General features: G+C 39.4%; 1 protein-coding gene across 4 annotated transcripts in view; it reads left to right on the forward strand.

Annotated features, from left to right (window-relative positions):
* Positions 1–15,120, forward strand: part of LNX2 (ligand of numb-protein X 2) — an 87,352-nt gene extending 72,232 nt beyond the window's left edge. For all 4 annotated transcript variants that reach the window (XM_057532759.1, XM_057532762.1, XM_057532760.1 and 1 more), the window contains 3 exons: positions 599–830; positions 10,963–11,121; positions 12,874–15,120. In XM_057532759.1, the coding sequence (XP_057388742.1) occupies positions 599–830; positions 10,963–11,121; positions 12,874–13,009 (527 nt within the window). In that variant the 3' untranslated portion in view covers positions 13,010–15,120. The remainder of the gene's footprint in view (positions 1–598; positions 831–10,962; positions 11,122–12,873) is intronic.
* The last annotated feature ends 569 nt before the right edge of the window (positions 15,121–15,689 follow it).

The raw sequence follows: 15,689 nt of genomic DNA on the forward strand, positions 1-15,689 counted from the left end.
AACCTTTTGGTTATGAGCCTCATTGCTCTTTATTATATTACTTGGCAGAGCAACAAAGACTATTTTTCTTCTTCAAGCAGGACATGTTCAAATCACAAGTTTCATTTCTTTGTGTAGGCCCAAGGGTATCTTCTCTACATACTGAAATGATTGCACTGAGTGAACTATGTAGGGCTGTCTAGATGTATAAAACTGTATCAATATAAAGTAGAATATATTAAAAATTCCTTTCTAAGAGCAAAAGATAAAATCGTTTTCTAATTGGAAGGAAGCGTAAGAAGAGAAATGAAGGTGCCCAGGGCCCATCCACAGCTATACCAGGGCTGATGATGTGGACCCCAACTGAATTCCAGAGCCTCGAGCCAAACCTTTTCCTATATATTATTACATTATTTAAAATTTTTGAATTGTTTTGGAGTGTTGTCCATGAATTGGATTTTTCCTCAGTATTCTAAGAATTATAAAGAGAAAAACGGTCTTTTACCTTATGTCATCTGAGTTTTTGGAACTAACCTTTGTTGATTAGTTTACAGATAACAGGATTTACAGGGAAGTAATCACTTGGTGGCTCATTTTTCTTGCTCCCTTATTTGAACAGGTGACATCTTGTTGAATATCAATGGCATTGATTTGACCAGTTTAAGTCACAGTGAGGCTGTGGCTATGCTGAAGGCCAGCGCCACGTCGCCCACGGTGGCCCTGAAAGCACTGGAGGTGCAGGTTGTGGAGGAGGCCGCCCATGGCCCAGATGACCAGCCCAGCACTGTCAGCGAGAATGAGTACGATGCCAGCTGGTCCCCGTCGTGGGTCATGTGGCTTGGGCTGCCCAGGTACTGCAGCTTTTCTGTTGTTTTACAGAAAATCACAATTGCAACCTTCATCAGGGTATAGCACAGCAAATTCACTCATTGAGGAGGAAAAAAGGCTTTAGTTAGATAGAAGTAGCAATATCAAATCAGGTTTTTTCTTAGGTTATTATATTTAAAAAGGTAACTTTGATAATAAGAACGAAGCTGAAAAGACTTACCTGTTTATAAAAATAAAGCTATTCTGTTGATTCCTACAAAAGGCTTCCAAGTGGGCCAGCTATGAGATTGGGTGGTCAGTCTCTTGCTTAGAACAGCTGTCCTTTATGAACATTCACTCTGATACATACTTAGACTTACGTGCATTTTTCACCAGAAAAACCAAGTCAAAGTGTGGGGCCTCTTCCTATCCTAGAAGTATTTCTAAAAGCCCTACTCTTCATACAAAGGAGTGTAAAACTGAGTTCTTATTGGACATAAGAGTCTTTAGGCCAAACCATTGGTGTTCAAGTGCTACTGCTCTTGACCCCCTTTAGGAGGAGGTCACAGCTCATGACCGGCTCACCAGCCAGGACATCCTGTAGTTGGTTGGTGTCTGGTCGTGAGACATTTTGGAACCTCCAGGTGGTAGTTGTGTAATGTGGTATTGAGGTAGAGAGGATGTGAATTACCATCTTCATTTGTTTCCAACTCAGTTAAGATTCTTATTGTACAGAAGAATTCTGAAACTGATGAAATATTTTGACTTTTAACCTGGTACGAAAATGACTGATTCTTTAAAATAAGCAATGAGAATATGCCCGTTTCTGAGCCATCCAGCTTCATTTGGAATAAATTTATAATAATTAGCATTTATACAGTGCAATATGGTTTATAAAGTACTTTCACATAAAGAATAACACAAAAAGCAAGGATATTATTGGATTTCATTTATTAATTTAACTTGCTGACTTGTCCTCTCAGTTAAAAGAAGGAAAAAAACAAGTAAGAGGGCATAAAACTGTAATAGAATAACTGTTTCAGGGAACTCTAGGGCCTTTGTGGAGAGAGATTTTTCATGACAGAGATGATTAACTGCTTCATATGATATTTTTCCCCATTAAAAAGTCAACATAGATTTAAATGGTTCCTGTTCAACTCCTGCAGACATGCCATCTAAGTTGTGAGGTGTCAGCCATCAGAAGGAACCTAACTGATCTTATTAAACACTCAGCCCAGAACTGTGTGTGTGAAGTTGTGCCCTCATGCTGAGCAGTTCTGCCCAAGTGCCCACCTCTGCTGCTGCTGCACAGGCGGAGACCAACGGCATCCTGGAGAAACCCCCATGCTTCTTGTAGCTTTCCTTATCTGTTATTCCAGGCTAGTTTTGGGGTCAGTACCTCTTCCTTTGTTCAGAGCATTTTCTGAAGTGCCAGGAATAGTAACAAGGATTTTAGATGAGAAATGCACAGGATAGTACAAGGCAATCTACAGAGTCGATGCAATCCCTATCAAATTACCAATGGCATTTTTCACAGAACTGAAACAAAAAATTAAAAAATTTGTGTGGAAACACAGAAGACCCCAAATAGCCAAAGCAATCCTGAGAAGGAAAAATGGATAAGCGATCAAGATGGCGAAGTAGTAAGATGTGAAGCTCACCTTCTCCCACAAATACATCTACATGTGGAACAATTCTCACAGAGTATCTACTGAATGCTGGCAGAAGACCTCAGACTGCTGAAAGGGCAAGAAAATAGTCACATAACCAGGTAGGACAAAAAAGAAAAAAGAGAAAAAAAAAGGAAGAAAGGAATCAGGATGGGACCTGGGCCCCTGGGAGGGAGCTGTGAAAGAGGAAAGGTTCCTGCACCCTGGGAGGCCCCCTCACCAGTGGGGAGATCAGCCAGGACAGAAGGGGAGCTTCAGAACCTCAGAGGAGAATGCAGGACAGAAGGGGAGCTTCAGAACCTCAGAGGAGAATGCAGGACAGAAGGGGAGCTTCAGAACCTCAGAGGAGAATGCAGGACAGAAGGGGAGCTTCAGAACCTCAGAGGAGAATGCAGCAGCTGGTCTTATGGCAGCCTCAGCAGTGGGAAGACTGCACAGATGGTCAGCGCCACCACCCGGCACTCCCCAGCCTGAGACACATGTCCGCCAGTGCAGGCGGGTGCTGGAACTTGGCCTTTGGAGATCAGACCTGGGGAGAGGACTGGGGTTGGCTGTGCAGAAACAGCCCGGGGGCGCTGAAATCTACCGCGACTGCACCTGAGGGTGTACACGGAGGAAGCCTTAGAGGCCAGGCACCATTGTTTGGGGGACGCACAAGGGGAGGGGCAGGACCTTCCATTGTAGCCTTCTTCCCTGTGTGTGCGCTCAGAGGTCAGGACACTGCCTGCACGGGCTCCAGGAGCAGTAGCAAGCCGCCTCCTGCCCAGACGCCAGGAGCAGTCACAAAGCCACTACCACCTCCCTCCTGGACTACAGGAGTGGTCGTGAGCTACCTGCGCTCCCATCATGTGCTCCAGGGGTGAGCCTGAGCTGCCACCACCAGCAGGAATCCCAGGACCAGGAATCAGCACACCCCCTTATCAAGGGGATAACGACCAGCACATGCTGAGGAAAGAGGCGACATGCATCCATACTAAAAACAACCCTCACACCAAATATATTAAACCCACACAAGCTACACAGGGACGCCCCTGAATATAAACAGCCCTCCAAGACCACAGAGTAAGAGATACATAACTAAATATAAGAAATACAAGGAAATATAAGAAATATAAGTAAAATGAAGAAGCAGAGGAACCACTCCCAATTAAATGACCAAGAGAATTCCCCAGAAAGAACAAACAATGAAACAGACCTCTTCAGTATTTTCATTATCTCCTTGTCAAAATGGGGTCTGTTAGACTGAAGGAATTAAGAAAGGCTATGGACAGAAATGCAGAGTACTGTAAAAAATGAGCTAGAAACTACAAAGAAGAACCAAGAAAAATAAGAAAACTCATTTGCAGAGATGAAAGCTGAGCTAAAGGCAATGAACAGCAGAATGAATAAGGCAGAAAAACGAATAAGTGACCTGGAAGGTAGAATAACGGAAATCACCCAATCGGGACAGCAGACAGAAAGCCAAATGAAAAATAATGAAAGCAATATGAGACCTATGGGATAAAGTGTGCCAATCTACTTATAATAGGAATTCCAGAAGGGGACCAAAATGTATTTGAAAACATTGTGGCTGAAAACTTCCCAAACCTAAAGAAGGAAACATATCCAGGTATAGGATAAACAAGATAAACCCAAACAGACCTTACACCAAGACATATTATAATAAAAACGGCAAAAGTTAAAGAGAAGATTCTAAAGGCAGCAAGAGAAAAAGAGTTAATAATAAAGGAACCCCCCATAAGGCTATGATTTCTCTACAGAAACGTTGCAGGCCAAAAGGGAGTAGCGAGATATATTCAAAGTCCTGAAAGTGAAAAATATGCAACCTAGGATACTCTACCCAGCAAGATTATCATTTAGAATAGGAGGAGAGAGAAAGAATTTCTCAGACAAGCAAAAACTAAAAGAATACAGTAATACTAAACCTATCCTAAAGGAAATATTGAAAGGTCTTCTCCAAATAAAAAAGAATCTATAGAAAAGAGAAAGTCACAAGTGGAAAGTAAATCACTTAAATAAGCCAGTACACAGATTAAAAAAAAAAAAATTCTGTGAAAGTGATGGTAACCACAATGAACAGCGAAAGGATGAACATGAAGATGTGAGAGAGGACACCAAAATCATAAAACCAGGGGGAGGAGAGGAAGAAAATGGAGACTTTTTCCCTAGAATGTGTTTGGCAGTCATAATATAGGCTCAATCTAAGGCAAATAGATATAGGAAGGGGGTAACATACTTCAAAAACAGGATTAACCACAAATCAAAAGCATACAGTAGATTCACAGAAACCAAAAAGAAGAGGACATAAGTATAATACAAAAGGAAATCATCAAACCACTAAAGAAAAAAGAAAAAGGGACAAAGAAGAAATACAAAACCAATGAGAAAACAAGGTTTAAAATGGCAGTAAATACGTATCTGTCAATAATTACCTTAAATGTCAATGATTAAATGCTCCAATCAAAAGACACAGAGTAGCAGACTGGATTAAAAAAAAAAAAAAAAAAACAAGAGCCCACAATATGCTGCCTACAAGAGACCCACTTTAGGGCAAAGGACACATACATTGAAAGTGTGGGAATGGAAAAAGATATTTCATGCAAATGGAAATGACAAGAAAGCAGGGGTTGTAATACTCAGACAAACTAGACTTTAAAACAAAGGCCATAAAGAAAGATAAAGGACACTATATAATGATAAAAGGATCAGTACAAGAAGAGGATTTTACACTCATCAACATATATGTATGTACCTATTGTAGGAGCACCCAAATACATAAATACTAACAAACATAAAGGGAGAAATGGACAGGAATACAATAATAGTAGGAGACTTTAACACCCCACTCATATCAATGGACAGATCTTCTAGACAGAAAATCAGTAACGCAATAAAGATCCTAACTGACAGAACAGAACAGTTAGACTTCATTTATATATTCAGGACATTACATCCAGAAAAAACCAGAATACACAATTCTTTTCAAGTGCACATGGAACATTCTCTAGGATTGACCACATAGTAGGGCAAAATACAGGCCTCATCAAATTTAAGAGTAAGATTATTTGAAGCATCTTTTCTGACCACAATGGCATGAAACTAGGAATTAACCACAGAAAAAGAAATGAGGGAGAAAAAAAATGGTTACAAGGAGACTAAACAATATGCTACTAAAAAACCAGTGGGTCAACAAGGAAATCAAAGAGGAAATTTAAAAATACCTTGAGATAAATGACAATGAAAACACAACCATACAATATCTATGGGATGCAGCAAAAGCAGTTCTTAGAAGTTCACAGCAATACAGGCCTTCATCTCAAATAAACAACCTAATAAAAGAATAAGAAGAAGGACAAACAAAACCTAAAATCAGCAGGAGGAGGACATAATAAAGATCAGTGGGGAAATCAATAAAATAGAGATTAGAAGAATAGAAAAATAATCAGTAAAACCAAGAGCTGGTTCTTTGAAAGGACAAACAAAATTGACAAACCTCTGGCCAGGCTCACCGAGAAGAAGAGAAAGAACCCAAATATACAAAATAAGAAATGAAAAAGGAGACATAACAATCAATAGCGCAGAAATACAAAAAACCATAATGGAATACTATGAACAATTATATGCCAACAAATTCAACAACCTAGAAGAAATGGACAAGTTTCTAGAAACAAATAGCCCACCAAAACTGAATCAAGAAGAAATAGGTAATTTGAACAGAGCAGTCACTAGAAGTGAAATAGAATCTGCAATTTTAAAGTTCCCTATGAACAAAAAGTCATGAACAGGACCCAGATGGCTTCACAGGCGAATTCTACCAAACACACAAAAAGGAACTTATACCGATACTTCTCAAACTCTTCCAGAAAACTGAAGAGGAGGGAACACTCCCAAAGACATTCTGTAAAGCCACCATCACCCTGATACCAAAACCAGACAAAGACACGACTGAAAAAGAAAACTACAGGCCAAAATATCTTCGATGAATATAGATGCAGAAATTCTCAAGAAAATAACACATAAGATCATACACTATGACCAAGTGGGACTCACCCCAAGTTCGCAAGGATGGTTCAACATATGCAAATCAATCAATGTGATATACCACATCAACAAAAGACAAAAACCATGTAATCATCTCAATAGATGGAGAAAAAGCATTTGACAAAATTCAACATCCATTCATCATTTAAAAAAAAAAAACTCTTACAAAAGTGGGTATAGAGGGACCATATCTCAATATAGTAAAAGCTATTTATGACAGACCCACAGCCAATATAATACTAAATGGTGAAAAGCTGAAAGCCTTCCTGCTAAAATCTGGAACAAGACAAGGATGCCCACTCATCTCTTCTATTCAACATAGTATTGGAAGTCCTAGCCTCAACAATCAGACAAGAAAAAGTAATAAAAGGTATCCAAATTGGAAAGGAAGAGGTAAAACTGTCATTATATGCAGATGATATACTATATGAGAAAAACTCCACACAAAAACTACTAGAACTGATCAATGAATTCAGCAAGGTAGCAGTATACAAGATTAACATTGAGAAATCAGTTGCATTTCTTTACACCAACAATGAACTATCAGAAAGGGAATGTAAAAAACAATACCTTTTAAAATTGCGCCCCCCAAAATAAAATACTTAGGAATGAACCTGACCAAGGAGGTGACAGACTTATATGCTGAGAACTATAAAACATGAATAAAGAAACTGAAGATGACTCAAAGAAATGGAAAGATATCGATTGGAAGAATATTGTTAAAATGGCCATACTACCCAAAGCAATCTACATATTTAATGCAATCCCTATCAAATGACATTTTTCACAGAACTAGAATAATCTAAAATTCATATGGAACCGTAAAAGACCCAGAATTGCTAAAGTAATCCTGAAGAAAAAGACAAAGCATAAGGCATAACCCTCCCAGACTTCAGACAGTACTACAAAGCTACAGTAATTAAAACAGGGTGGTACTGGCACAAAAACAGACATATGGATCAATGGAACAGAATAGAGAGCCCAGAAATAAACCCATACACCTACAGTCAATTAATCTTTGACAAAGGAGGCAAGAATACACAATGGAAAAAGAGAATCTCTTTAGCAAGTGGTGTTGGGCAAGTTGGACAGCCACATGTAAATCAGTGAAGATACACCATACACAGGTCTCACCATGCACAAAAATAAACTCAAAATGGCTTAAAGACTTAAACATAAGACATGACACCATAAAACTCCTAGAAGAGAACGTATGCAAAACTGTCTCTGAGGTAAATCATACCAGTGTTTTCTTAGGTCAGTCTCCCAAGGCAATAGAAATAAAAACAAATGGGAACTAATCAAACTTACAAACTTTTGCACAGCAAAGGAAACCATAAACAAAACAAAAAGACAACCTACAGAATGGGAGAAAATATTTGCAAATGATGTGACCTACAAGGGCTTAATTTCCAAAATATATAAGCAGCTCACAAGTCAACAACAAAAAAAACAAAGAACCCAATTAAAAAATGGACAGTTCTAAATAGACATTTCTCCAAAGATGACATACAGATGGCCAATAGGCACATGAAAAGGTGCTCAACATCGCTAATTATTAGAGAAATGCAAATCAAAATTACAGTGAGGTATCACCTCACACCAGTCAGAATAGCCATCATTAAAAAGTCTACAAACAATAAACGCTGGAGAGGGTGCAGAGAAAAGGGAACCCTCTCGCACTGTTGGTGGGAATGTAAATTGGTACAACCACTATGGAGAACAGTATGGAGGTTCCTTAAAAAACTAAAAATAGAGCTACCATATGATCCAGCAATCCCACTCCTGGGCATATATCCAGAGGAAACTGTAATTCAAAAAGAGACAGGCACCCCAGTGTTCACTGCAGCACTATTTACAACAGCCAAGACATGGAAGCAACCTAAATGTCCATGGACAGAGGAATAAAGAAGATGTGGTACATGTATACAATGGAATACCACTCAGCCATAAAAAAAAAGAATGAAATAATGCCATTTGCAGCAACATGGATGGACCTAGAGATTATCATACTAAGTGAAGTCAGATAGAGAATGACAAATATCATATGACATCACTTATATGTGGAATCTAAAATATGACACAAATAAACCTATCTATGAAACAGATTCACAGACATAGCAAACAGACAGGTGGTTGCCAAGGGGGAGGGGATTTGGGGAAGGGTGGAATGGGAGGTTAGGGTTAGCAGATATAAGCTTTTATATATAGAATGGGTAAACATCAAGGTCCTACTGTATAGCACAGAGAACTAGTCAGTATCCTACAATAAACCATAATGGAAAAGAGTACGAAAAAGAATGTATATATATGTAAAACTGAATCACTTTGCTGTACAGCAGAAATTAGTACAGCAGAAATTAACACAACACTGTAAATCAACTATACTTCAATTTAAAAATATACTGATCAAAAAAAAAGGAGCTGGAAGAATCAGACTCCTGACTTCAGCCTATACTACAAAGCTACACTCATCAAAACAGTATGGTACTGATATAGATCAACGGAACAGGATAGAAAGCCCAGAGATAAACCCACACACATATAGTCACCTTATTTTTGATAAAGGAGGCAAGAATATACAATGGAGAAAAGACAGCCTCCTCAATAAGTGGTGCTGGGAAAACCGGACAGCTACATGTAAAATAATGAAATTATAACATTCTCTAACACCATACACAAAAATAAACTCAAAATGGATTAAAGACCTAAATGTAAGGCTAGATACTTTAAAACTCTAAGGGGAAAACATAGGCAGAATACTCTTTGACATAAATCACAGCAATATCTTTTTGGATCCACCTCCTAGAGTAATGAACATAAAAACAAAAATAAACAAATGGGACCTAATTAAACGAAAAGCTTTTGCACAACAAAGGAAACTATAAACAAAATGAAAAGACAACCCACAGAATGGGAGAAAATATTTGCAAACGATGCGACTGACAAGGGATTAATCTCCAAAATATACAAATAGTTCATGCAGCTCTATATTTAAAAAAACAACCCAATCAAAAAAATGGGCAGATCTAAACAGACATTTCTCCAAAGAAGACATACAGATGGCCAAATAGCACATGAAAATAGGCTCAGAATTGCTAATTATTAGAAAAATGCAAATCAAAATTACAATGAGGTATCACCTCACACCAGTCAGATAGCCATCATTAAAAAGTCTACAAACAATAAATGCTGGAAAGGGTGTGGAGAAAAGGGAACCCAACTACACTGTTGGTGGGAATGTAATTGGTACAACCACTATGGAGAACAGTATGGAGGTTCCTTAAAGAACTAAAAACAGCTACCATATGACCCAGCAATCCCACTACTGGGCATATATCCAGAGAAAACCATAATTTGAAAAAATACAGGCACCCCAATGTTCACTGCAGCTCTATTTACAATAGCTAAGACATGGAAACAACCTAAACGTCCATCGACAGAGGAACAGATAAAGATGTGGTACATGTATACAATGGAATACTACTCTGCCATAAAAAAAGAGTGAAATAATGCCATTTGCAGCAACATGGATGGACCTAGAGATTATCATACTAAGTGAAGTCAGACAGAGAAAGACAATTATCATATATCACTTATATGTGGAATCTAAAAAAAATGATACAAATCAACTTATTTACAAAACAGAAACAGACTCATGGACTTCGAAAACACACTTCCAGTTACCAAAGGGAAACATGGTGGTGAGGGATAAATTAGGAGTTTGGGGTTAACATAAACACACTACTACATATAAAAGAGATAACCAACAAAGACCTACTGTATAGCACAGGGAACTCTGCAATATTCTGTAATAACCTAGATGTGAAAAGAATCTGAAAAAGAATGGATATATATATATATATATATATATATATATATATATATGTATAACTGAATCACTTAGCTGTACACCTGAAACACATTGTAAATCAACTATATTCCAATATAAAATTAAAAAATAGAAAAATACACAGGATAGTAAAACCTATTTTTGAGCCCACCTATGTCAAAAGGATACCTGTCAATAAACAGCCACTGTTCTGTGGATTCTCGGAGGTCTCTATTGTATGCAAACCCGTATTCAACAACTGTGGGTCAGAGGGGCCGCCCCCTAGGGTAGCAGCTCTGGTTTTCCTAAGAGGGAGGCTCTTCCACTATGATTTGCTGGGTGTACCAGACAACTGCTCATTTGTGCTTTGTTTTTTTGCAGAAGATTCAGAATAATGAAAATAACCTGCACTGTCCTAAAATGTCAGGCCACTGTGGGACTCTTCTCCATCCCAGGAGCCTTTTTAAATGCTGATCACTGAGCTAAGAAAGTAGACCAGATGAGAAGTTCTAGCATGTTGTTTATTGCTCCCCAACAATGATGCACGTAACATGGTGTGGAGTTATAACAAAGATGAACAGGCTATAAAAAGCCTTCACACTAATTTTTCTTGATTTCTGTTTTTGTTTATAGTGCCCTTCACAGCTGCCATGATATAGTTTTGAGAAGAAGTTACTTGGGAAGCTGGGGCTTCAGTATCGTTGGTGGATATGAAGAAAACCACACCAATCAGCCTTTCTTCATTAAAACCATTGTCTTGGGAACTCCTGCTTATTACGATGGAAGATTAAAGTGAGTCTTGTTATGTTTAATGATGTACTTTGTGCTGATTGTGATGGACACGATCTAGACTGGGGTCAGCTCCAAATCCAGCCTGATGTCTGTTCTTATAAAGTTTTATTGGAACATGCCCACGCTCGCTCGTTTGCATATCACCCATGGCTGCTTCCGAGCCACGATGGCAGAGCCGAGTGGCTGTGACAGAGACCAGTGATTTGCAGAGCCTGAGATATTTATCTACCATCTGGCCCTTTACAGGAACAGTTTGCCAGCCCTGATCTAGAGTGAAGCATCACCTTTACCATCTTGGCACTCATAGGTTCAGTGCCTGTTATTAGATTAACAAAATAAAGCTGAGTCATTTGGACACATTGTGACGTGACAGCTTGCTCTGAACACTTGGGTCCAGTCCTGTCATTAGGTAACTTTTTCTCTGCAGCACTTATGTCAGCCTAACATTCAATTTATGCAAGTCCACATGGGAGGGATTTTGTTGCATTTCTTGTTGTATCCCTGGCAGCCATCACAGGGCCTTGCACATGTAGTGAAGTCTTCGTCCGTACTGGACGGATGCCGTGCGTGCCAGGCACGGGACTAGGTGCTGGGCACGGGTTACTGACTCTTCCTAGCAACCTGTGAGGTCAGCGCTGCTGTGGTTCGTATTTTATACGCGAGACGACTGAGGCTCCGACAGGTTAAAAACCTGCCACAGTCGAACAGCTGGGAGCAGCTGACGGTGATTTAAACCAGGACGGTGTGGCTCAGAGCCGCTGCCATTCAGCCCCGCTGCTGTCACCACGGGGCAAAAAGCACTCTCTCAGTCTCTGTGCCGCCTCTTTTTCAAAGCTCAGGCACGGTGAGAAGAAAGAGGTGTCATATCAAGAGATTACACAAACAGAGGAGACGGGTGACTAAGTTCTTAGTGCCTAGTGTTGGATGAAAGAAACGGTTCTTGAGAAGCGGATGCCGACAGCCTAGTCAGAGGGCTGCACAAATGGGGAGTCTACGCTGTTTGCAGACGCAAAGTGACGGCTCGAGAACACTGGGACAAGTCCATCAGGGTTAGCTTGCTCCGGACCAGTCTCATCCTGACGCAGATGGAAAAATCATTATTTTAGGAGGAAAGAGGAGTGGGGGGATGACTTCACCGTTCTCCTGGCCAAGTTACTCAACCAGTCTGGGTCTCATGCAGATTAGAAACTAACTTCCACTTACTTCCAAAAAGAAACTGAAGTAGCTCACAATAAAGTAGCATATTTGTATTCAAACTAAAGACTGAAAATCATAAAGGATAGAAAGGTCTTCAGATTCATCATCCGTTGGTGGTAATTCGGCTTGGAGGACGGTGAGCATCCGTAGCTGAAAGAGGAGGTGTGGGTCTTAGTCTCAATTAATTGAGCCCTCGAATGTATGAGCTGTAAGAATGAACAGTGAAAATCAGCAACACCGTCCAAATGTATCATCTGGTATTTTTAAGAGGCAGCAGATTTATTCTCTTAACTATATGTTGCTTAAGCTTATATGAAAATTATTCTGCTTGCCCTTAAAATCATCTACCAGTTAGAGGAGAGGCTGGCAAGGGGTGTCCTTGATTGGCAAGGGAAAGCCAACATAGGCTTAAAAATCACCCCAGATCTCTCTCGAAGTAAACAGCATAGCGTAGTCATTGACAGTGGTTAAGTGCGGTTTTCCTGCGAAGCAAGTCCCGGGATAACAGTTTCAGAATCATGGAAACAGTGACTCTCTCTGTCTGTCGTTGTGCAGGTGTGGAGACATGATCGTGGCCGTAAACGGCCTGTCGACCGTGGGCATGAGCCACTCGGCGTTGGTCCCCATGCTGAAGGGGCAGAGGAGCAAAGTCACACTGACAGTGGTCTGCTGGCCTGGCAGCCTGGTGTAGATTCTGAAGTTGGTTTTAAGTCAAACATCTTCCTTTTTTTAGGGCTTGGAAAGAAAACCCTTTGGTTTTGTCGAGTTTCTGTTTGTTAGGGGCTGCTGACACAGCTGGGTATACGCAGGGTCAAAACCACTAGGCTCGTCCTTTGTTATTTAAATGGTTTCCTTCCGTTTGCCAGCTCAGTGCCCAGTGCCCGTCTTCCACTAACCCTTGTGAGACCACATTTTCAGAATTCAGATTCTCAGCTGTCAAAATGTGAGCTATAATAATGAATGAAGTCTGCCCAAACTGTGAGCCAGCCAGCTGGGTCAGACGACTTCTGGTGGCTCTGTTTTCAATAACTGAGTCATAAAATGAGTTCCACGTGCCCAAGACGGGCAGCGTGTGCTGCCCCTGGGGCGGCAGTGCTGGGAATGGATGCGTTCTGAGTTTGGATAAGCCTTTCCCAGTTTACACCGGTGCCACATTTCAAAACTTCATACTGTTTATAAGGTGATTTTTCTGGCTTATTTTATTTCTACTTTAATCTCAGTACTCATAGATGAAGACATTAAGTCTGAGACCCCATAAAGAGATTTTTTAAAAATAATGTACCATTATTAAATAGTAGAGAATAAAAGATAACACTATCCAGTGACAAAGGAATTTGGGAGATAATTATAGTTTAGAGCTGGAGATGGTAAAAGCTGCATTTACTTGGACGGTCCAAAAGCATTAAAGATTCATTTCCGAAAGAATGTTTTGTTATGTAGGAAAATTTTGAAGCAGTTTTTGCTAAAAATCGTTTTCTAGAGTTTGTATTATACTCCTATCAGCAAACTTGGCTGGAAATGTTTCTGTGACTTATGTAATTAAATTAGATGATAAAAATGAAACCATATTGCTGTTAAATGCACATTCATATATATCACAGCTAAGTAAAGACACACCTTTTTTATTTTATTCTCTTGAGCGTTTTAGAAACCCTTATTTTTCCCCATTATTTCTTTACTTAGTTATTTCAGGAAAAATTCTGAAAGATACTAACATCTGAAACCTGCTATGCCAGATTTTAAAAAAACTTTTCAATCAGTCCTTGGTCACTAGACTAGCTCATGTTTTTTGAAAAGTTTTTGAAAACTGACCAGCCCATTTTGTTTGTCCTTTAACCATCACGGTTGTCCATTGGAATCCCACATAAAGAAGTGAATACGAGGAAAGTCTTTACCTTATGAATATTATGCATACTTGAAAAAAGTTTCATTTAGAAATCTAGTTCAGAATCTGAGCTAATTTACAAGTGACCTCTAATAAACGGTGTTGATCAGAGAATGTATTTCAGAATACTACAGTATATTATGAAGCATGACCACTTCATTTCAAAACTTAGCAGTTGCCTTGCTGGGGTTTATTGTTTCTGTAGCGTGTCACAGATTATTCCAGTGAGTTTTTTAACGATGTTTTTTAAACATATCTCTTGACTAAATAAGAAATGGCAACAATAATCGTTAGTGACTTGTTCAAGCCCTTAGCGACACTGTATGATCAGCAGTTAACCAAGATACAGTGGGATGCCCTATGCAGTATATTACTGTTATGTGATGACTGGCTTTTGAAGCAATTTGATATTGAAATGCTTTGTTATTCTAATTGACATGGAACAAGTCTTCTTTCCTGCTCCCCAAATAGAATTTTGTAGCCTACTTTGCTATTTTTTTTTAAACATTTTGTAAGAACGCATCATTCTTGGGGAGTGATCACCCGTCAACAAATATCTTAACTGCCACTTTGTTATAAATAAAATACTTACAGCGAACCTGGTGATAAAATGAATATTTTGAAAGATGGCTTTTTTCCAATATTATTTTTATCGTGGAAATCTTGAAATCAGTTTAAGCTAATTTGGTTTTATTATAAAAGACTATAGCTTTTGGTCAGAATGATATTTGGTGATGGAAACTTGTTCATAATTTATTGATACTGTCGAAATATTTGAATTCTCTCATTTTAAGCTTAGTTAGATATTTTGATTTGTTCTGTGCCTTCAGTTTAAATTACTTCAGGATTTTTCAGATGTGTTTAAATAATGGTGTGATAATCATTTAGGATGGAAATAAAAATCATCCTTTCCGTAAGAGCGACATTGTCTCTTTCTTGCACAGCAGATGCTGACTCATGGGTGGTCCTTGTTTTTGTTCGTGGCGTCACGTCATCACGACGATATCCCAAGCCTGAAGACTTGGGATCACGAATCCATCTCCTAATTCTCACTGCTGTAGGCAGAACACAGGCGATCCCTACTGACACTCAGGATGTCAGCCTGTACAGGACCTCTAGACGGTGGCCACTGAGCACCAGAAATGTGACTAGTGCCACGTGTTGACATGCTAATACCTTGGATATATTGGGTTGTATAAACTTATTAATCTGACCAGTTTTTTACTTTAATGTGGTTACTAGAAAACTAAATCACCTCTATGGCTCACCTTGCATTTCTGTTGGACGGCAGCACTGGTTTCCTCACCTGCATCTACCAGGCAGTCCTGACACTGGGAGTTCTGTTCTTGTAGAGCTTTGCTCAGTCCCTGCATTAAAAAAAAAAAAAAAAAAAAAGTTTTAGTTGAAAGTTAGCTCCCAATTTCCTAGTAAGTTAAGCTCAAACCAAGGCCTCTGGTCCAACCCCAATCAGGATTTCCACAGCTCC

Source organism: Balaenoptera acutorostrata, chromosome 18, assembly GCF_949987535.1.
Source record: "Balaenoptera acutorostrata chromosome 18, mBalAcu1.1, whole genome shotgun sequence".
In the NCBI taxonomy this organism is placed as follows: Eukaryota; Metazoa; Chordata; class Mammalia; order Artiodactyla; family Balaenopteridae; genus Balaenoptera; species Balaenoptera acutorostrata.